A 23765-nucleotide genomic window follows, 5' to 3' on the forward strand; every position below is an offset into this window, starting at 1 on the left:
TCATTAATTTTTACCGTCCTATCCATGCATACATCTCTTACTTTTTTTCTATGCCGGCACTTTATTCAAATGCCACCTCGAGTCTCTAACAGTGATTATTCCTCGCCTCATCAGTAGTTGGGCCGGTATTATTACACACCATGCTCAGCTCAGGTCCGATTGTTTTTGCTCAGAGCGCTGTAGCAGTCCATTAGCAGGCATTTGCATCCCTCCAAATCCTCGGCTCATCCCTATTATGCTAATTGGCACGCGCGGAGGGCCGTCGCCAAGGCAACCAGGCGAAAGTATCTCCCGTTTACGGCCGGAGAGATTTTTCTTCTTTTTCTTTTGCACATCCTCTCTGGCGCAGGATGCACTGGGTCCCGACGGGACGCACGACATGATTACACGCCGGCCCCGCAAAGACGCGGTGAATTGTCGTCATTCGGGCGCATGGTGGTTTTGTAGTCGAGAGCCAGTACCGGAGTGAATTACAACAACGGGACAGTAACTGCGTAAACAAAACAACAACTCTTGCAGTCGTTTCTTGTCCTGCTGTCCCAACTACAGGATCACTCACTTCTCCTTTGAGTTTACGACGGAGAAAATAAGTTCGTGCTTTGGGATGAGACGATTGTGAACGATGAATATAGTTCGCTCATGCTAACAGACTGAGAATAATCGCCAGTAACTACCTGACGTCTTACAATCCGAGGAATCAGGTGAGATGTTTTCTTGATGGAAAATTAAGGACCCTTATTGTCCATCTTGAAGTTGTAATTGTTTTCAGTAGATCAAAAAATCATTTTCAAAATGTTCTTTTATCGAAGAAGCTAAAGGCAAATTGCTTTGATAAATAGAAAATTGTCGTTAGAACTACAATGCATTACAGAGCAGTTTTTCAAATGACAACGTGGAAACAATAACACTTTATAATTATCAGCAATGAATATTCATTGAAAAATTAAGTCTTCTTGCTGTGGCTGAAGACTATTGAATGTTCTCTTTCCATGGATATTGTTTGATTTAATATGTAAGTTCGTCCAACCCCATAATTTTCAACGCGAACGAAAAGTACGAAATCGGGGCAGATTGTAGCGCCATTTAAAAAACAAATCTAGTCGAACAGAAAAAAAGAGACTAATTTGAATTTCGACGAGAACAGTCATTTTCTCGTTTAGACGAGCTGTCTCTTCTGCAGTAATTTCTCTGCTTTCTCTGTTTGGAAACCGTCTTTTGAATGAGATTAACTCATTTATATAATTTGATTCTTTCTGTGTAATGCCCTTTTCATTTCTTTAAAAAATGGTGACTTGAAAACGCAAGGTAATTAATTGCCATCTTCGTCAATATTAAACATCCGTATGAATCGGTAATTAGACCAAGCAAATTGGACTATCCTAAAGTCATGGCATACATAACATCATAACATTGATTCGTCCTTGTAGCCATTTGAGAGCAAAGTCGAAAATAAATGTGGCTGTGAATACACAATCTCTATCTCGTGTAGGATTCAAGAAATCTGGCCCGGTCATTTCATCCGTTTTTTTTGACATCACATGGCATGGTCTATCCATTAGTGTTCATTAGGCGTTGTTTGAACAGCAGCCACTGATTAGTAACCCATGCTTTATTGACTTCAGTTACGCGGTCTGATGTCTTGATGTAATGGGCTGACATTTATAATGCGTGTTTGCCTTGAAGAATAAGAGGATTTTTTGGGTCTGTAAAAACTGCGAAGCCGACCTCGCATCTCACGTTAAATCTTGGTTCTCTGTGTCGTGGGCATGTTTTCTATAATTCATTATACCATTTCATTAACATAACAAAACTGTAATTTCGTTTAGATGATCAAAACTGTTCACTGTCGATGTCATCCATTAAGATGATAAAAACTGTTCACTGTCATATCATTAAGATAAGTGTTGCTGCATATTCATGGGCGTCGCCAGGATATTTTCCAGGGGGGGGGGAGCAAAGCATTTTTTTTCCCAAAATGCCTTAACTTTTTCATTATATTCTCAATTTATCATTTTTCCGAGCGTGAGTAGAGCATTTGCCTTCCCCCCCCCTTTTTTCTTTTGTTTTCGTTTTCCGGGGGGGGGGGGGGGGAGAAAGCGCCCCCCCCCCCTCCCTCGCGACGCCCATGTGCATATTAATGTACGGGGTTCAACTCTGGGCGGAGCACACAAGCCTCACTATTTCGACGTCTGAATTAAATCCAAAATTCAATGGCTTTTTCATTAATATGAATGAAAGGGGAATAATAAAACCAAATATCCTGCTATAGATTCGGAATTGTTAAGTTGCATATTTTCCTGGTTCGTCTGCTGAATAAATGTAATGGTGTAGATCGTATGCGTACAATGAGTAACATTAATTCCAACGAGGACTCTTTTGTTTTCATTCATAAATCTCACGAAGATCGAGCAAACGATTCGAAAGTGACACGGTAAGAGCCGAAACAGATGCATCACTTTGCTTAAAAACCACAACTGTGAAAAAGAGCGCATCACAAATTACACGCACACACCCTCACAAGAAAACCTTGAAACTGACAAGCACTTAAGGATGTCGGCGATCGGAGCTGTGTTTCAGAATCTCTCGGTTTCCATGGCGATATAACGAATTGAACGGTCTCGACCTTTGAGACGGTACAGGCGGGGAATCTTGATTCGATTGCAGCGGGGCAGATTGTCAACCAGATGAAGAAATTATCAGGAGATGAAAAATGCAAAGGACAATTGAGCAGAGGGCGGGGCCTCGCTGACATCATGCATGTTTGCTTGGAGAAATTAATTTGGAGAAAGAGTAGATGGCTTCGACATTTTCACATAAACATGCATCCCTCGGGGGGAAAATGAGAAAAAGAGGGAAATTGAAGTTTACTGCGAGCTCCCATCAGCGCCAGGCGTGTTTGCACTAGTTATTTTGCTAACCGAAGGGTCAACCTCTATTGTCCTCTGATGGAGTCACTGACTGACTGAGGCACTGACTATAAATAATGTCCTTATCTAAGACTTTCGAGTGCAGATCGACAAGCCATGAGGTCTAGATTTGTTTCTGTTATAGGCCTATTCCTCACTCCATGGTCTAAGCGTGGGCTTAGGAACTGTGGAGGTGTTGGACAGTTTGAAGTTTGTCCTGTTCACGACACGCGATCTGCACGCACTCGTCATGCCTCGGGCACTTGAATATTCCCTGCTTTGGAACAAATAGGACGGCAGGGTGTCGTGCCCCAGTCGCAGAATGAGGTAATGGCAAACGTGTTTATGGATCATGTTTGACTTGATTACACTATGGTCATCTTAATAAGTAACCATGATGCAATATCCTTGACATGGCCACGCAGTAAACCCCGAATCAGTAACTAAAACAAGACTGAGCTTTCCTGGTCAAGCTTGACCACATCGAATTTTTCGGCAGTTTGAGACATTATTTAATACATGTACTTAAATACATGTACTTAAGTGCGTCAGTCAGCCAATGACTCAGTCAGTAAGATGACAGCAGGCTCGCCATCTACGCCCAGCGAAAAATCTAATTTTAAACAACTTTTTTTTCTCGCTTCGTTTTGTCTTTTCAAACGAAAACAAACGGTACATAATAAACTTCCACGTAATTCTGTTTCGTAATTTCATTGTGCTTCGTGACTAATTTCAACAAAACTAGAAAAATCAAATTTTAGAAGGCAAACATCTCAAATCTGATTCTCGACCAGGAGCATGTCCGGTACCAACCGAGGAATTATTTCGAGTGACGAAAACCTTGACATTTCGCAGCAAAAGCCGCTCCGTGTATAATTCGCCAATTGGCAGTGAAAATAGGAAAATAATTCAATTTCTTGGATATCGAGACAGGCAAATGGAGACAGCTAAATCTAGCCGTGTTCAACTTTTACGTAGTATAAGACAAAACCAATCCCCCCTGCCGCGCAAGAAATGTCTTCGTTTATTTAAATTCGAATTTGATTGTTTTGCTTGTAAACTCATCCTTGTGTTTAAACATCATGAGATAAAACAACTAAAAAAAAGCGTTCCTTAAACGCGTGTGCGCCAAGATTCTAAAGCTATAGCAAGGGACTGATATTTGACAGTGGATTGACAGATAGATTTTATGCGGCGCGAGTCTTCTAGACAGCTTGGCTTAAAACTTACTGCTTGAAAGACTTGTATAGGCCTACAGACTACGCCAAAATAAATTGTAAATGTAAGACTTACCTATCTGTATCAGTTCCTCACTGATAGTCGTCATAAAACAGCCGCAGGACGGAATACCGTTTCTCAGAACCGTGCTGCGTGTGCATGCATGATCATTTCAATCCAGTCTGCAAATACAAAAAAAGCCGAAACACAAAATTAAAAACGATCATCATTCACTAGACGATTATTTATTCAGATTTGTTTTCTGCATGAAGGTCACACATTGGCCCCTATGCATTCAGTGTGAATGGGCGCGATAAATTCTGCACAGAAATTATGATAAAAGAATGTGTCCATGCATTAATGTGCCTGCTCTGGCTTGACCACTTGAAAGATAACGTAATTATTTCCCTCAGCAGTATGCCGTGACAATGCACGACAATATGGTTGCTGCAGTGCAGTAGGCTACAATGAAGGATCAAGTGAAGACAATATAATTCACAGGCGCAGTTTAGGCCTGGATTTTCTTTTTGGTTGGAATTTAAAAAGGTGAAAAAATCCCGAACTAATTATTTCCATTATATTTTGAAAAACAGGAAACGTGTTTGAATGTTGGGGAGAAATGGGGAACATTATTACTTATTTTTAACGATTCGAACAATGTGTTGTGAAAACGATTTGTTCTTGATTTCACAACCAAATTCAGGAAGCAGACGTTGCTCTTTTAAAATATTAAAATCGGTAAAATATCTGAGTTGCGCAACTGCAGTGATAATGTTGTTTTTGCAAGTGCTCAACACTTGCCTTCGTGTACATAAGTGATTATAGACTATATTACGCGTTGTATTCATGAACAAGAAACAGTTTGAACAGGGAAGATAGGTAATGATCTCTGGCTTACGTAAGTCTTTGTTTTGATCACAAAAAGTCTTAATTGGACGTGAAGCAGCGACCATCAGGCAAGCCATGCTGTCAGTCTAGACAGCCTCTTGCTCTCCCGTCGTCCGTCCCGTCTCATTTTGAATTCAAGAAACTGATTATGAGCTTTCTGAACGGATGTTATTCGATGATGAATACATGCAGCTTTGCTCGCTGTATGCAGCAAGGATCGACGGGAATCACAGACCACTCGGTGTCGTCTCTCAAACTGCTTCAAACCAAGGGCATCATTTTCCCCTTTGCGTGGATAAAACTCGGGAGTAAAATCAAGTAAAGGCTGTGTCATTATAGTGCTCGGACAGGCACTGCTAATGGGATTTTGCTGAGGGTTTTTGCTGTCGACATATCACGATGAGTTATTGAAAAAGGCAGACTTTAATAATAACACTCGCCTGATGTCCTCGGGCCACTTCTACATTAAAGTAAAATGTCGGGGTCATTAAATCCAGGCCGGCAGAAAAACAAATGGGCCAAGTTATTGAAGACATCACGTAATGATGTCTCTAAAAAATAATGATCAGGAGAAAGAAAACTGGGTACATCGAAGTCATAATATAAATTTCAAAACGCCGAAACGTCATGATTATGCTTTTTATGAAACGTTATAGAATTCAACACTTGACATCATTTTGAAATCATTAGCATAGACACAATTTGTGTTATTTATTAGTCCAGTTTATAAAGTGTATGATTTAAGAAGCAAATATATTATAGACAAAAGTCCGTTACAGTTTCGGTTGGAAAAATGTCCTGCTTGTTTGCCAGTTTCCCACTGATTTAATCGCAATGGTGTGAGAAGGGAATACGTGAAGCCTATTGGGCCTGTACGAGCGTATACAAAATAATGAGGTGATGGGTTAAAGATAACTGAGACTCAGCATACCAATTTTTAATGAGGCCTACAGATTGACATGACCTATACTGAAGGTGTACGTTCGTCCGGTGATTGCAACAACAAAATTGGTTCCATGACGTTAACTAGCCCCTTTTCACAGAAAATCTATATAGGGCCTACAATGTCTATTAATTTTACGTAAGAGAAAATCAAAAACCCAGGTTTTCCGACATGTGACGCGGCAGTGATTTTTTGCCTTGCCTATATACGTATTTCCAGAAGTACCGGGTACGTAAGCCTGGCGCCGCAAACATATAAGTGATATTAGTTTCACTGTGGGATATCAGGTGCCACTCCAGTTTCCGAGTTACAAACATGGCGATCCAAGCGCAACCACTGATCTCTGTTATACTGCGCAACGGGCGTTTCTTCACTAAAAGCCCTGGTCAGATTAGACCCCTTATCCGGGTTCTGTTGACCTGCATATGTACTTTTGAGACCCAAAACAACACTTCTCCGGGTCAAAATAACACTCCTCTGGATCATGTCCCGTCTTCACCTGCTCGATGGTTGTGGACCAAAACAATTTGGTACCCTGAAATCTCTTCGTGCGATATTTGCATTAAAATAGAAATTATTATTCAAAGTGTATTGTTGTGATGTGACCATTCTATAATGCTACTTTTTAACGATCTTTCCAAGTGTCATCGTTTCATTCAATACGGACAAAAGTGTCCCATATTGGTATAATTACATAACTCTTCTGGTAGTTTTAAGGTTTTTGCCCAATACTTTTTTTTTTAACACACGAGCAAAAAATAAACAATATCCATTGGAATAAAAAATATGCAAACCACATCTTGTATCCATTGTCGATTTCAAAAATTCAGTGTTTGCGGCGTGTTTGCTAATTGACCTACACGCTGGCTCAATTAGCCGTAAGATAGACAGTGAAACTCCAACAAGCCATCAGGTAAATCGAATTAAAGGATGGCAGTGCGGTTCTAGTACGACCACCTGATCCTCGTCTTACTTTTTCAATTACACAACCTAGCACTCCGGATCCCCAAGGTCAGGTAAACCAATGCTCAATTAATTGCGTTCATTGAAATTAAGATGAAAAACAAAATGTGTGCATTCTAAATTGTTACAGGGGAATATGGAGCCATTTTAATAATAAAAATATGGAGTTTTTAATAAAATAAAACCGAATCCTCATTTTTTGTGTGTAATGTGACCAACTTTTACTGACGATAGGGCTTATTTATTATTTTGGGCTGATTTGTCAAAATAAACAATACTTACAGTCTTTGTAATAGATTATATGAAAATGTAAAAATGGAATCGTTGAAATTAGTCATAAGTATACCAACATAGATATTACTGGCAAAAATAACCTTATACCATTCCCTATTGATAGGTACGTGCAGAGATTTTCCATCAGAAACGTATATACGACTGTAATAAGGAAAACTGTACATGATATGTATTTTGTGTAGCGGCGGTGGGGGAGAGGAAGTTTATTTCCTTCACGTTGTGCTGACGGGAATGAGGTCCTGTTTGCAAATAACCATCGACTCGATCAGGGCTGATTGTGATTGCACATGAAAGTCACGTATCCCCGTACCATCCACTCGATAACGGAGCGCACCCAGATTATTTTACTGTTTTTCTTCTCAAAGGCTTGTCCCCATTTTCCTCGGTCCAGCTTGGTATACGCAGAGCGTGAGTCGCCAGGCAGACTGGCTGGGCAATATAGCATACACGTAATAATAGCGGATAATATTACCATCGATAAAAACCTTTACTGAAGGTTCATTATAATGACTTACATTTAATGTGTTTGACAAGCGAAATCCGCAAATTTCTTAATATTTCATTCAATACCGCGTTTGAATCTTCACAAAACACCACAAGCGTCAACGACTTCTTAATGAGTATTCATATCTTATTCTGCAGATACAGTTCGTCCAATAATTAAGGCATACACAACTGCACGCCATACTCTTACATATAGGCCTACATCTTCCGATGATGACAGGCATTATGTGCATGTCATCTCACGAACTCTTCTGCAAATCACTTTGAAAGAGACATCTTTAATTGGTAACCCAGCTACAGCTCATGCATTTCTACCTAATCATTTCCTGGCTACCAGGCACCTAACATGAAAGTATAATCCATAAGACAATAATGGGACACTTGAAAGCTTTTATTCTGCATTCGAAGCAGAAGGTTAAAAGAAAGGTTATGATATCATGTCCTGTCAAACAATTTGGTTTTAACGCCTATATATAGGATTAACTTTAGATAATATCCCTGCTCCATTAGCTTTTAGCACAGCAAATTACTTTGAAAGTCAGGCCTTCTTGTAAATATTGTATTTCTTGACGTATGTTTTGGGAGTTCTTTCAAGAGGCATGTTGTCTGAATTCACTTTTGACCTATGTTTAATTGACTTCTCATGGTAATGATCAAACGATTGGATATCAAATTAAAACGCGTCCATCACAGTCAAAATGAGAGTTTAACCAACTCTATCTTCAGCAAGTTTCTCGTTTAAATATTGCTTTAAAAAGTTTTGTAATGTGTTCGTGTGTGACGTCAGATGGAAATTAACAAGGCGCATGTGTGAAATCTGATGTCACGGATGCTACTTATATAAGGTAGTTGTCCGTGGGTTAATGAGGTTGCAATCCTTCGTGAAATTGACATGTCGACATAATCTTTATATTTCCAATTTGAAAGTCACTTGACAGAACACATTATAGATGCACTTTCGTTGGAAAAGTGATGCGCAGAATACAGTGCTTCTGTTAAAATGGCGTGACACTTTGGAGCTCGGAAGGAATTGAGTCTGGACCAGCCTCTTCGATCACATCGATCAAAAGCACTTTAGGCGGTTGATTGCAGATAAAAAGGGGTCATATACTGCAACCTGCAAGGCAGCTTGCACGGCGGGCAGCCTGGGGAAAAAAAGTCAAATACAACCATTCCAAAGTGTTAATAGAGTTGCAATGTGGAGAACATTGCGCGAGGTGTTTCCGTTCTCGGGTGAAATATTCATGAACAGATATATCAAGCAAGTCAGTCATGAATACCATCACGGAGCTTGGCGTCTTAATAAATTCACTTCCTTGCGAGATCAGGGGCGCGAACGCACGAATAATCCGTAAGTGCACTTTAATGATTTACATCTGCACTCAGGAAAACCCCAGGTTATAGATATAAAACTAGGTGCGAAGCTATTTTGATATACACTACTCTTTATTTAGTGAGGCGATTTTGATAGTAAGGGCAAAAGCGTCAAGCCAACATTAATGTATAGGATGACACAAACCTCCCACCTCTTTTCTACCCTATCAGTTTAGGAAATGCAGTATGTTAAATGTCATTCTGCTAGCTAAGTTTATTTCGTTGTAATAAATAGCAATTCGGTTTGGGCATCGGTACGGCTTTTGTTTCAAAGATAATTGTAGGCCCCCTAAATATGATATTTTTAAAAACAGTTTTCCTGAGAAAAGAAATCGAGAAAGACGATATCAGATTGAGCTTGAACCACAAATGTGCACCAGAAGATGATAGGAATTCGGATACTGCCGATGAGGCAGTTAACAATTCAGCATTGATGTGGATGAGAAGCTTAAAAAGGCATTATCCAAGGCGTTCCTGAGATAAAACCGAAGACTTGAGTGCGTCGACGCCGCGGCTACAAATGGCGCCTTATTGCGATCCGATTGACGTCATTCAGCACAGCGGTGAAATTCTGGATTGGCATGAAATTCAGTGCACCGAATGAAGACTTAAAATGTCTAGTACAGGGCTTTCTTGTAATGACAGTCTTCGGTTTCAGCGTAAGCTTTTTCTGATCTAGCGTGTATATATAATGATAATTGGGGATGTTTTCTTCTTTGTTACTGTATTGTATATATTGTATTGTATTTAAGATACTGTGTAGGCCCTATAATGAATCGCATTGCATATGTATATAGCGATTTCATATGAGTACAATCACTGAATATATAGGCCTACTACATGGAAATCTGATATGAATACAGCCGAGCTGCAGTGATTAAACTGAAGATCACGTTACATCATTCTAACATCACGTTACATCGCGTTAACTTCATATCAGAGTGAATGGAACAACGGAAGAAAATGAACGGGTATGCAACACTGTAATCCGAATATAGAGGCTTTACCAAAATCATGATACAACTTATGGTATTTCTCCTGCTTATCTCATGGAAGAACAAAATATTATGAGAAGGAACTTATATCTCTGTCGCTCAGTCGAGTACATCTCAGTCGGACATACCTATACGTCATTAATGAATATTGTTTACCCACACTAAAAGGCACTTTGCGGTAAACACACAAACACTCTTTATGTTGGTGTAATTATTGCGCTAATGAGAACGGCTTTACACAAAGAGTTGCATGGCTATGAAGCTCTGTAATTATCTTCGAGGATGTATTGCAGATGCAGCACAAACAAGGATGTTGCATGATGTCTCCAAGAAGGCCGTTTTTGAAAGGACAAATATTGCCGGATTCACATCGTTAACATCTCATTTTCGTCGTCGCTTCACGCAGGGATGGGTTTCTGTTTACTCAAGTTGATGCATGTCTTCTCCGCTGACGTGTGGTGCCGTATTAAGTACGATGACATTATTTTCATGACATTCTGATTCTCACAGCACCCATTTTAATAAGAATCCTCTTCTCCTTAATTTATTATTCGTTATACGGATCGATTCATGTTATCTTAGCAGATGAATGTCTCAGGTGGTGAAGTACATGGTTTGGTAAGGTTTGATGATAATTATAGCATCAATGGCATCATGGTATCTGAAAGAAAGCTGGGCTTTGGAAAACCACTGCTGAAACGGACTTTATATTATGTTGTCGCTTTGAAAAGTAATAATCGATTAATGGACTCTAGAAATATCACCTCACAAAGGAGGGGATTTTTATTTTAAAACTTTGTGCCAATGTTCCCCCTTTTAGCCTGTCAAAAATAACTTCTATAGTTCAGATGCGTTTGTGAAACAAACAAAGTGTCCAGCGATGAACACAAAATGGCACGGTCGCTTATGCTAAGTTTATGTATGAATTTCACATATTTCCTTCGTGGTTTAAAGGTGTCACTTCAATAATTGCACACCATAAGATGGTGCTAGTTAGATCACGTATACAACCTTTATGGAAATAGTAAAAGTATGGGGAAAACAACACAAAAGTCTACTTAAATATCTTTTTTACAATTCATCTTTTTATCCATTAATGTGCTCATGGTTATTTCATTTAACTTCCCTTTATTGGTGGTCTGAGCAATTATTGGTAATGGCAATGGAAAGTATTTACCATATAAAGGTTAAATTTGCTCTCTGCACACCTATTTAGACGGCAATAGTGCATCACGCACACTGTGTGTGTTTGGGACATTATATTAATGTTGTTCAGGAAAAGCAACAGAACGGTACCCACAATGCGTTCAAAGCAGTGCCATTTCAATACATGAACATCTGAAGCGTGTCTCTCTTCAATCATACAGTTGTCACCGCGAACATCCGGTGTGCGATAAAGAAATTATATACGTTTACGCACACCAAAAGGTCCATGACGTCATAAGAATTAATACCTTGATATAAGATTTGTCCTTGCTATGATGACGAATCCTTTGCGAGCTATCACTGATTGTGACATAATTATAACAATGCCTTGTTTCTTTCGTTAATTAGACAGGAGGCTGCTATTATCAGCGGTGACGAGGACAGGACGCTGAGACAGAACACACGGAGGACTTCCCATTAACTTCAAGACGGTTTGTGCCGAGGATAAGAAAAATCCGTCACTCTCCAAGATCTCTTCTGTGCATGTGCAAAGTATGCTTTTTCGTGATGTGAAGTTCACATTGGCGCTTGAGATAGAGACAGATGTCAGAAAGCACTCTTGTTGAAATCGCTACAGATCATTCTTATGGCAAGACGAAACACTAATTTGGTATAAATTTCACCAAAACGAATAGACTTCCCTGTACATTTTCACAAAATGTCTTCTTGTGTATGTGAAGCACTATCTTTCACATCAAGCCACTTACTCTGGGCAGTGATACTGAAAGTATGAGTTGAAGACTCAACCTGTGTAATCTTTGTATCCTCAAATTATCAATTCATAGTTCGTTTATCCGCAAAATGGATAAATTGATAAGGAAGCATGGTTTAGGTTCCTCGAGGGAAGTACTAGCAGCACCAGCAGATGAGGGTCAGCCAGACCCTACATTGATGCCTTTACCACCGGACGATGACGAACTTGACGCGGTGGAGCAGGGCCAGGCACCGGGCTCGGGCCGCCAGTCCCAGCAGAGCAATCGTTCACGGCACAGTATGCAGTCACACCACAGCCGCAAGTCCAACCCCAGCCGACAGAGCCAACACCCGGATGAGGAGGAGAACCAGCCAGCCGCTTCCACCGTCCTGACCGTGGCGACAAATGGCGGTGCCGGTGACAGCAGTGTCATCGCCGGCGACTATTATGACCCGGACAGCGCGGATGAGGGGAGTGACGAGGAGAAGCGACGCAAGGAGTCAGCCATGGGCAAGATCGTGGGCACGCTACAGGTCATCAAAGGCTGGGTGACAAGAGGAGGGGAAGAACAAACCAAGAGGGCAGATTCCTTTCTGGAACGACTGGCTATGGCTGGACCCCAAATGGAGGACAGATCTAGGGTTGGGACAGAATTGGGAGACGGGTAAGTTTACCATTTGACCCAATTTGAAGGAAAAAAATGGTGCTCAAACCAACCACTGAAACTCGTTGGTGACAATCATGTATCACAACATTTAAAAGAGATTGAGGGGTTAATTTTAAAACTCTGGATAAAATTCATCAACTTGCTTCAATTTCTATATAAAATCAATGGTGACTGTCGATTTAATGGCCTCTAATTCATTACAATGGGCTAAGACTAAGAGATCAAAGCAATAACACAATGAATTTAAACGCAACAAATAATTCCAAGACAGTGTTTGGACTTACTGCACTCTTGATATTGACTTTTAAAGATGAATCTTACGACGTTTCCTTTGCAGCCAAATGCATTCCTTAAAAACAACAACAACAACACACACACACAGAGAAAACCAAACACCCATTAAGAAATTCTCAAAACAACAAAACGCACTTGAAATGCAAACCTGAACATCAAAAGAGTGTAAAACATTTCGAATATTCAAACAAAAGTAAAGAGGTTACCATATAAGTTTGCAAATCAAAACATTTTGTTTCCTAGTATACAGCACGGTAGCGTAACGGGGGGGGGGGGGTAGAGAGTGGCAGATTGCAAAGAGATGGAGATTTTAAAAGCAAAATCAGGACGCTGCTGTAGGCCTAAGCAAAATCGGGACAGGAAAAAATGGATTAACGGGACAAAAAATATATATTTAGCAACGGGCAAACAAACCCTGGTTACGCGCTACAGCAAGGGCTAAATCTCACAAACAATAATTTTATGGCCAGCGCGTGTACACCCGTTGATCAATTTAAGGATTGTTTGTGGGATGCATTCCCGACTCTCCCTGTACACTAGACGTCCCTGGCATCCGCCCCGTTGCTAAGGCCGGCGGATTATTTGCCTACGTCATTAATGCTCGCTTGAGAAAATCAGTCAGGTCCCGGCTGCATATCCCGTGTCAAAGTCCGCGTTTGGAGCAAGGTGCCAGACCATGCTTTTAGTAGAAATGTTTACGCAGGAAATCACCGTGCATAATATTATGGTGATTTTTCATCGCTCACTTTCTATGAACGAAACCTGAGGTGCCTCACTGCTTTATTTACCCCTTGGAAAATGAAATGTCTTTTCAAATTTCATTAGCATACTGCACAAAACAGGAAGAGGTCACACTTCGTTGGTGACTCAACTATGATTTGGAATTGGAAAATGCTGGTTTGTTTACTTTGTGATAAAAACAATGCATTTAAAAGGTTTCAACAAAGAGGGAACCCACGGGAAGTCAAAGCATATTTCAGTTAATAAATTCCTGTCGTTGGAATGCGTTTCTGAATCTCTGCTGCGCTTCTCTGATGAACGAAGATTAATACATGAAATTGGAAGACAGGTGTAACACAGAAGTCACTGGATGGTGTTACAATTTCATGAGAATTTAAATTACGACTCAGAAAAAGTGAGCAATAATAGGTTTTGTGTTTTGCCTTTCTTGACATACAAGCTTCGTGTATCTGGGAAATGGCAAACAATGGCTCGGAAGAACAATTTTTTAGAGAAAAATCAGTATGTTGTTGTCGTGTCGCTTCACTTTTCCTAGCCACTGCATTCCGGATTCTGGAATCTCAGGATTGAAAACTGCCTCAAGCGGTACATAATGCGTACCACTGTCACAATATCCTGTAAGCGGGCTCAAGACTCTAGCTTGCAATGAAGACCGGCGCCATGCAAGCGCAGACTATATCCCAACCAAGGCCGTACGAGACGCCGCGCGCTCCGCTACGATCCAAGGCTCATCACCTGCCTCCCGCAGATGTCCCGGAACCACTGCGGACATACCAATTACTTGCCTATTACCGTGCCGTCGGAAAATGCAGCCGAGAATGGATTTGTGATCGATTTCTGGGTAAATTCTTCTTGTCTGATTTTATACGGCAAGTTTGTACCCGTATGCAATGTGTAAGAAGCCCTGAATACCGTAACGTATTTTGAAGGTTTACTTAACGGTTTGGGCTCGAGGAGAGTCATCTATGGTTGACTGGAATATCAAACTCATAAATATTTCACATCATAGGGGTGTTCTGCAGAAATTGGCCTAATATGAGACCAATGCAATTGCCGAGATTTCTTTTTTTGGGAGGGGGGGGGGTGTATTTATAACATACAATTCAGAGTATCACCATTAAAAGTGGATTTTCCTATTATTATCCCATAAAAAAACCAGGTCAATAGTGAGATATACGTGAAATAAGAAACCGTTAAGTTTATTCACAGCAAAACAATTACATGTGGTTAATTCATGCATGCCATTCGTTGAAGTAATACATATTTATTTCAAATTAAGTACATCCTGAAATCAAAATTCCGAAAAGTACAAAATTATAATTTCGTCCTGAATACGCCGTGCACTAAACCTTACGGGGTCAAATTGGAGCCTATAATAGACATGGATTCAAAACCCTCAAACCAGCTTTCCTCTTGTCATTAATTTCCCCAAGACGGAAACTGTCACCAAGGCAACGTGATTTCTCATACGGTCCGTACCCATAATGCACGAGAGAGCCTCATCCCTACCCTGCTATTACATTTGACACGATCACCGTGTAATTTACTCATATCCTCGGGTGATGTCGCCCGCGCGATGTGGCAAGGCCAACGCCGGTAGTTTTGTGATCACGACTTCTTTTTTTCGCGAGACGGGTTTTCGCTCTTAATGCCCCATCGGCACAGTAGCAACGAATCCGTGGGACAACTCACTCCACTGTGGAGTACTCTCTATACGCTCTTCAGCCACAATGTCTTTTACTCATCATTGCAAATCTGGAATGATTCCCTGTAAAACGAGAGAACGCAAACCTTAATCAAAATAATAAGTGTCAACCGAAATATCGGGGGGGGGGGGAATTAAATACATATTAATTAATGCTATTTCATACTAATATTCTCCGAAAGCTTTTCTTGGTGCATTGGTTGGCTGTTCCCGTCACTTTCCGACCGTTTTCTTTGAGAAAAAAATAAATAAAACAAACACAGAAGTCCGTTCATTCGATATCGATATTCGATATCGAAAGAGGTTTAAACAATTAAAATATTTTCAGGCAAGGGGACCTAAATGGCATCAATGAATTTTTAAAAATATTTCCCTTTCTAAAAAAGTATTTCACAATTAATAGGTTTACCTAAATTGTCCAGTGCACTAGCGAAATTATTATCCGTCAAATATATTATCCCCAAACGCTTAAAATATGATTTATTATTCAAATATATTAAGGCCACTGCCGAGTGTAGCATGAAATAAGTTCGTGGGCCCAATAGGCAAAGTGTCCTTCAAAGTACAAGAGTAGCCTATGAGCCAACTAGAGCATTATAATATCCTATCTTATAACACTAATCAAGGCTTTGATACTTTCACGTTCGCACGCGGGCTGATTAATCGCCGTGCGTCGACGCAAAAGCTTCTGTTGCACATATTAATCAGAAGTAGATATTGGACCGCAGTATTTACATGGACACCGCCCAAGGACTACATGACTTCGTGATTGAACTTCCAAATCGAATCAGTGGAGAGGATGGCCAAACATGTTTACTGTATAGGTGTTATAATGGAATAGCGTTCTGAAAGCGTCATATTGTGACGCTGTATGAATTGCAGTGATTATAAAAACCATGTTATCGAAGAGAAAATTTCAATTTTAAACTTTTATTATTCAAATTTCAACATACATTTTGGTATATATGATTTGAACATGGACTACAGATATAGGTATTCACTTTCTGATAATATGTACTTAAATTGTTATTGTATTGTTACAAATTACTGTCTTTTTTTATCGTAAATCAGACCTTAGTGCCTTTAGGTATACGAATGTATATTGCCTGAATATGACTCCCAATTCACCATGAATTTAAATAATCCGTTGATTTGTTTTGTTTTTTCCCTGTCATATGTTTGTTCAAAATGACAACATACGAGCTGGACATAATATGAAATGAAGACGTTGGAAAACATTACTTAATTTAGTCCAATGCCTTTCAAAACATTAATACCAGTTATGTGATCCGACTTATCGACTAGATAATGTTATGACGACTGTGCATGGACGGATTCAGCTTACAGCACCTCCAATTTCCACAACATGGGTAATACATAATGCTTAATCTTGCCATATCCGAAAATCAATGCACCCAGGCATATCCTACGAGAAGCCAAGCGCGTCTTCAGGTGAACACGAGTTGGGAGCGTAAGGGTATTGATTTGTTTCCTTCGTGAGGAGGGATTGACAGGGATTATCGTAGCAGGGAAAACAATACCATCCTGCGAATTACTATACAGAGTGTCTCTCTTGACTCACAAGAGTGCTGGAGTGTTGGTCGTCGTGTTGGACAGCCGACCTGCACAGTTTTTCGATAAATTCATACCGACAACGGCGTAAGCATCAGGGAAGGCGGTGTCTGAGGATTAACCCCTCGTTGAACAACAGCCCCTTCCCCTAATCGGGAGAATTAATAGAAACGGGGAGAACAGGCCAAATGACAGTGTTTTATTTGAACTTCGCGTTCAGATAATAGTTGAAACTAAGGGAAAGGGACCTAACACGAGGTTATGCAAATATATACGTGACATTTTGTAAAACAGACAGCGCCCTCTAGTGTCAAATAACCCCGTCAAAGGTCTTATAATTCATTTGTTTCCCCCGGTTCCCCCGTCCCCCATAAAATGTGTCTTGCAACGCAATTGCGAATTGTTCAACGCAATAGGCCTAAGATATACTGAAGTGACGCTTTGTTTATATGTACACTTTCCCATGGGAGCAAGGTGGGGACAAGATTGGATCCACCAAGCTCCCATAGGAAAGTGCACATGTAAACAAAGCGTGACGTCATTATGGCTTAGGGCTACTGTGGGCATACATTCATGTGTAAATCGATACAAAACCCAAGGGGTATAATACTGCGTACCTCATAATATCAGATTGCAATGATATCCATGTCATGAACTGATTTGCCTTAGACAATCAAAATGTTTCCCGAATGTTGCTGGTAAGAAAACTTCGTAGGTATCATATCAAACCTCACGATCCCATCATTTCAATCGTATCATGGTGGAAAGTAATCAGTATCAGTCAATAAGCAAAATGAAATGACTCTTGCCAAGGGGCTTAAATCCGTACAAACATGCATGTACAAATACACTGAACATGATACAAATAAGGAAAAACAGCCAAAAAAAGGAGAAAAATACATTTAGAGAACAAACCCAATAAAAATGGCCACAGACATAAGATTATAGATTCTTCAGATTTCAATAAACTGATACAATTATGAGGAGCTGGCCAGAGAATATGGGATGAAAAGAAAGAAACTGTATTACACGCGCCTGTGCAACTGAATAATAAAACATTGTCGGGAATGGAGAGATATCGACACAAAAGATTGACAGAAAAGAGTGTACATGCACAAGACATCTTAGGAAATGTCAAGTGCTTTTCATCTTTAAAATGCTGCTGCGGAGCCGGAGAGCGCTTTTGTTCGCAGCAATGTTTTTGTTGTTTTTTTCCCCCGCGTTTATGTTAATGGACTTTGCTTTTCATTTGCTACGCTTTTCATCGCCCGATATCTACCTTTCAATGGCTATTGGCATTTCGTTTTATAGTGACCTTAGACTGGAAGAAAATAAAGTCATCTCTACACAATACACCATCTCATGTGTGAGGAGAGGGATCTTCTCTCTCATGTATTCATACATAATAACAATACACGTCAAATGTGAAAATCGCAGAACTTCGAATTGCACTAAACAATTATGCAAAATGTACATCAGTAATTTCATTAGCTATCAAGACAATCAAACAAACCGACTTATTAATTAAATTAGAAACAAATATAAAGAGCAAGGTTTAATATTGATATTGCTGGCTGTATTATAGGCACTTACTTGCCACTCTTTGGGAGCACTAAGACTGTTTGTTTTCATGGCACAAAGAAAAGGCCGACTATTATACGCAGTACAGAAATCCTGGTCAAATTATACTCCGCAGTGTAAAGTGAAAATGTAAGTATGATGCCTGTCGCCACAAGTACCAGCTATTATAGTCTTGCATGCAAGAAAACCAATACCCGACGGCATAAAAGTTTCCACAGATCCCTAATTGTTCTTAATAGCTTTACAGCCACAAGAGGGCGCTCGCACTGCGAGTCGCAGCAGATAACCATCGGAACCGAAGATCGAGTTGCGACCACCGTTATCTCAACCTTTGGACAAATGTTGTTGGTGATGCACGCAGGCCTCATCTTTGTATTTTGACGAAGCGAACCAGAAGTTGTTGTTGACAAAAACAAACCTCTTATTTTAATAAGAGTCTCGGAGATTCCCCCCCCCCCCCAGGAACCATGTATGCAGTCACTTTAATGCGAGACTTCTCATTCATTATAAATTGATATTGGGAAGAGCCAAGGAACAAGATCTCATGCACCTGTTATATTTTGAGAATGAAGGCTGATAAGGTTCCATCAATCATACGGTCTTCTATTTGAAGCACGGTCGAAAGATTGTTGAAGTGATGTCACACGTGTTACCCATCATTTCTATGGCTCCCGAACGTTCTACATATTGAACAAAATATTGCCTTGATCTCAAAAAGTATTTTTAAACATTGTACACATATAGCCTTATTTAAGAAACAAACATCAATTAACGCGGATAGTTCACTCGAGACTCGAGTCTACAATGCTCAATCAAGCTGTTAGTATAAAACCGGACTACAAACTTAAGTATTTAACAGACAACTCTCAATTTGAGTAGCATCTTAAAAAACATCGAGATTGATTAACATTTTCTTATGATGTGTACTTTTCTACCCTTTGCAGTGGTGGTGAACGGCTGGCCCGGATCCGTGTCATCGAGCGATCAGATGTGTTCTACTACCGTTGGTTGGGCGTGATCGCGTTGGCCGTGCTCTACAATTGGTTGGCGATTATCGCCAGGATGTCATTCCCCCTAATGCAGAGTGAGTTTAGGGCGGTGTGGCTGACGTTGGATTACGTATGCGACTTCATTTACATCCTGGACATAGCTGTCCAGTTCAGAACGGGTAAGGGTTTTCGTCACTGCGTGACATAATGTCCCTCATCTCAAATTTCTGCGAAAGTAATTGTTTCCACAACCCTATCCTCTTAGCTGGTATATTGTCGACTTGATGCTATTATTGTGCCGGCCACATACTATCACATTGATGGCTATATAACAAAATAGAGCAGTACTCATGTCATGGTATTTGCCAGGCTAATGACACACCACATTATCAAATTGATGGCATCATGGCCAGCCAAATGAATCGCAATACTGTTCTAATGCCGGCACAATACTGGCCTGATAGACACGTTGCCATCACATTACCAGACTGATGCCATCACAGAAATGGCCGAATGCCTTCCCTTGAAAAGCTTGTACATCTATTTCGTCGGCTGTAAGCTTCTTTCCACTAAATAAGAGTCGTATTATACTCCAACAACACACACATTAATCATTTTTGTCTTTCTTATCATTTTTGACTCAGGATATCTGGAGCAAGGGCTTCTTGTAAGAGACGCAAAGAAGCTTAGAAAATGCTACATGAAATCCTGGATGTTCAAGCTCGATGCTTTGTCCATGCTTCCGCTGGATTTCCTGTATTTCGCCACGGTCACTGGGATTGACACTCCCGCCCTTAGAATACCGCGCCTCCTCCGCGGACCAAGGGCCTTCGAGTTCTTCGACCGCACCGAGACAGTCACCAACTTCCCCAATGTATTCCGTGTCATTAACCTCATTCTGTATATATTGATTATCATCCACTGGAACGCTTGCATTTACTTTATCATATCGTCGGGTATCGGACTCGGCACAGATGGATGGGTGTATCCAGGGGAACCGACGCCAGTGGATCTCACCAACGACACCATCTTACACCAGTACATCTACAGTCTGTACTGGTCCACACTCACGCTAACTACTATCGGAGAGACACCTCAACCAGTCCAGGACATCGAGTACGTCTTTGTAGTCTTTGATTTCCTGGTTGGTGTACTTATATTCGCCACGATTGTCGGTAATGTTGGTACCATGATCAGCAACATGAATGCCACCAGGGCCGAGTTCCAGCACAGTATGGACGGTGTCAAACAATACATGAACCTTCGGAAGGTCAGTAAAGAACTGGAAGGTCGCGTCATTAAGTGGTTCGACTACCTATGGTCCAACAAGAAAACGTTGGACGAGGAAGCCATTCTGAATACTCTACCGGACAAACTGAGAGCCGAGATAGCCATCCATGTTCATCTCGACACTCTCAGAAGGGTTGCGATATTCTCAGACTGTGAACCAGGCCTGTTGGTGGAGCTGGTGCTGAAGCTGAAACCTCAAGTATTCAGTCCCGGCGACTATATCTGCCGCAAGGGAGACATTGGGCGAGAAATGTACATCGTAAAACAGGGGAAGCTTCAAGTCGTTGGTGAGGATGGGAAAGCCGTCTTCGCCACACTCAGTGAGGGCAGCTACTTTGGTGAGATCAGCATCTTGAACGTTCCAGGCAGCTTATCCGGAAACCGGCGGACAGCTAACGTCCGCAGTGTGGGCTACTCAGATCTCTTCTGTCTGTATAAGGACGATCTCCTCGACGCCTTGAAGGAATACCCAGATGCCAGAACCATCCTGGAAGAGAGAGGCCGGATGATCCTCATGAAAGATGGTCTGATTGATGAGGAGGCAGCCAAAAGAGGCACCAAGACAACCGAGCAAGCAGAGCAGGAGGAGAAACTGGAGCGACTGGAGGCCAATCTGAACCATCTGCAGACCCGCTTCTCCAGACTGCTGGCCGAGTATAGCAACTCGCAGATGAAGCTCAAGCAGAGGATCACCAGGTTAGAGAAGAAGATGAAAGGAATTAAACGCGAATCCGAAACAACAGTTCCCGTACAAGCTGACCCACCTCCCGGTCAACTAAGAGATTTTTACCTCCAGTGAGCCAAAGCATCTGTCCAAAAGTCATCCTTACGCTACTCAGTCCCAGGGATTAATGCTTTTCTCTAAAAAAACAAAAAGTTCCATTGGTTTTATAATTATGATTACAAAGAATCACCTCAAAGGATGTAAACCTGGTCACTTGAAGGACTTTCAAAACCAGGATTTTTTTCTTCCACCTATTTTACCATTGATCCTCGTCCTCTCTCCGAGCACAATGTACTTTTCACATATTAGGTGAACCCAATGTTTTCCTTTATTATAAGAAAGACACTAGCGAATTATCGGCATGACTTCATGATGTCCTCTATAATTCAGGTGAAGACCGTGTAATGGAACTTTGTACATGTATTTTAGAAAGAGTAGCGTATTCAGCTTTGATGTGCCAGGTTGGGTAACATTACTGCAGCAACGTCTGAACCGTCTTAAAACTGTCTTAAAAATATTTTTTAATGACCCCATCAAATGCCGCCAGGGGGGCAAGTCCCCCCCCCCCCCCCGGATGTGTATACGCCACTGGAAATAAACATGAATGTTAAAACACCACGTTGTACCTAAATTGAATCGCTCGATACCGGTAACAACGCTATTCTTTTTTTATACCGTACTTATATAACAAACTTATTCAATTTGATTAAAGAAAGAGGAAGAGTATGTGAATATGGATATGAGAACGTAACGTTTAGGCACACTTTTACTAGCGAATAAAGACACGATTTTCCATTGCATCGTACTGCCTGTGTAGCACAGAAAACAAGACTACATGAAACAATGGGCTTAGCACGATAGTTATACAATAAGATTGGAAAATCATTTTCAGCTACTCCATATTTTGCGAACCTCTACGATCAAAAAGTTTTGTTTATGCAGTTTATAGATATATGTTCTTCGTTATTTCTGTAGAAAGCGGTCAGTATCTTATAGATAAATAATAATTTATTAAGCCGCACACCGTTTGATATTTTGAGAGTAGAAGATTGGTAGCTTTGAAAGCTGGTCTATTTTTTATAAGATTTGTGTGCATTTTAGACTGTTTGCACTTAGAGATGACTATTTGCATAGTGTGACCTGTTTGTGGATACATCTACTTCCGTGAGTTATGTGCAAGTTGTAACAGTGGTTGTAATGCAGCTTTGGGACTAATTACGTTGACGTATAATTATTGTCAGTCATCACCGTTTACTTTGTTAACACTCGCACAGTTATTCAAGGAAAGACTTTTTATTAAGAACTAGTTCTGCGTTAGTGGGAGAGTTATTCGTTCCAATTGATTGGCATAATGTTGAGGAGAGCATTAGACTTACAGAAATGGTTATGTGCACCTCCAACAATAAATTTAAGGTTAATAAATTTAACCTATGGATTTTTTTTTTTTTAATTAGAATTTAAAGACTTTTAGAAGTGCAAAGGCCGGTTCATTCTCTGCGCAAAAGTGAACGCGAACTTCCGCCGACAATTCTGGAACAGTTGAGCACAAATATGACTCCGGTGAGTTTCCCAGCGAATGTTTCGTGAAATTGATTCGCATTCGCATTCTTGCTAAGGATATATGAATCGGCCAATGCGAGATATTTTAATAATAATAATAATAATAACAGTAATAATAATTTCCACAGAGTGTATAAATATATAATAAATAAAGAATATTGTCGACCAAACAACGGAATATCTGACCAATTAATTAATCTCTTGTAATCTATAGCTTAGGCGTGAGAGGGTATCACTGGTAAGTTGGGGATAGGTAGGGTGGGTATAGATCCGGATCTGTGAAAGGAAAACTAAACTAAACAATCTTCTGCCGTTACTTGGGCTTGTGCCATAATTAAAATGGGGGCGCTGTCCAAATCCACAATATTACATAATAGTGTACAAATACCACCCCCTTAAACCATGGTTAAAAAAATACCCCCGTAACCCAGCTGGCTCTGTCCGTATTTTGTGCACAGGCGTATACTAATACATTAATACCAGAATAATTGTTTTTGGATATCAGAGCGGGGGGGGGGGAGCGTAATTTTTTTATGAATTTCTATGGAAAAAAACCCAAATATTGGACGGAGCTGGGTTTTTTTTTACCCCCCCCCCCCTCCCCGGACCCGCGCTAGAGTATTATTTCCTGTATCCGACCCGTACCCCACGGATCGG

General features: G+C 40.6%; 1 protein-coding gene and 1 long non-coding RNA gene across 2 annotated transcripts in view; one reads left to right on the top strand and one right to left on the bottom strand.

The window, feature by feature from the left end:
- LOC119728655 (cyclic nucleotide-gated cation channel alpha-3-like) lies at positions 1–23267 on the top strand. The gene is made up of 4 exons (XM_038200964.1): positions 1–701; positions 11640–12649; positions 19490–19713; positions 20179–23267. The coding sequence occupies exons 2-4, from the start codon at positions 12093–12095 to the stop codon at positions 21621–21623; spliced, it is 2226 nt and encodes a 741-aa protein (XP_038056892.1). The 5' UTR covers positions 1–701; positions 11640–12092; the 3' UTR covers positions 21624–23267.
- The window catches only part of LOC119728659, a 45987-nt gene continuing 26281 nt past the window's right edge, over positions 4060–23765 (bottom strand). Inside the window, exon 3 of the long non-coding RNA XR_005271111.1 lies at positions 4060–4306. This is a non-coding gene — a long non-coding RNA (uncharacterized LOC119728659). The remainder of the gene's footprint in view (positions 4307–23765) is intronic.

The sequence above is a fragment of the Patiria miniata genome, unplaced genomic scaffold (assembly GCF_015706575.1).
Source record: "Patiria miniata isolate m_02_andy unplaced genomic scaffold, ASM1570657v1 HiC_scaffold_20, whole genome shotgun sequence".
NCBI lineage: Eukaryota > Metazoa > Echinodermata > Asteroidea > Valvatida > Asterinidae > Patiria > Patiria miniata.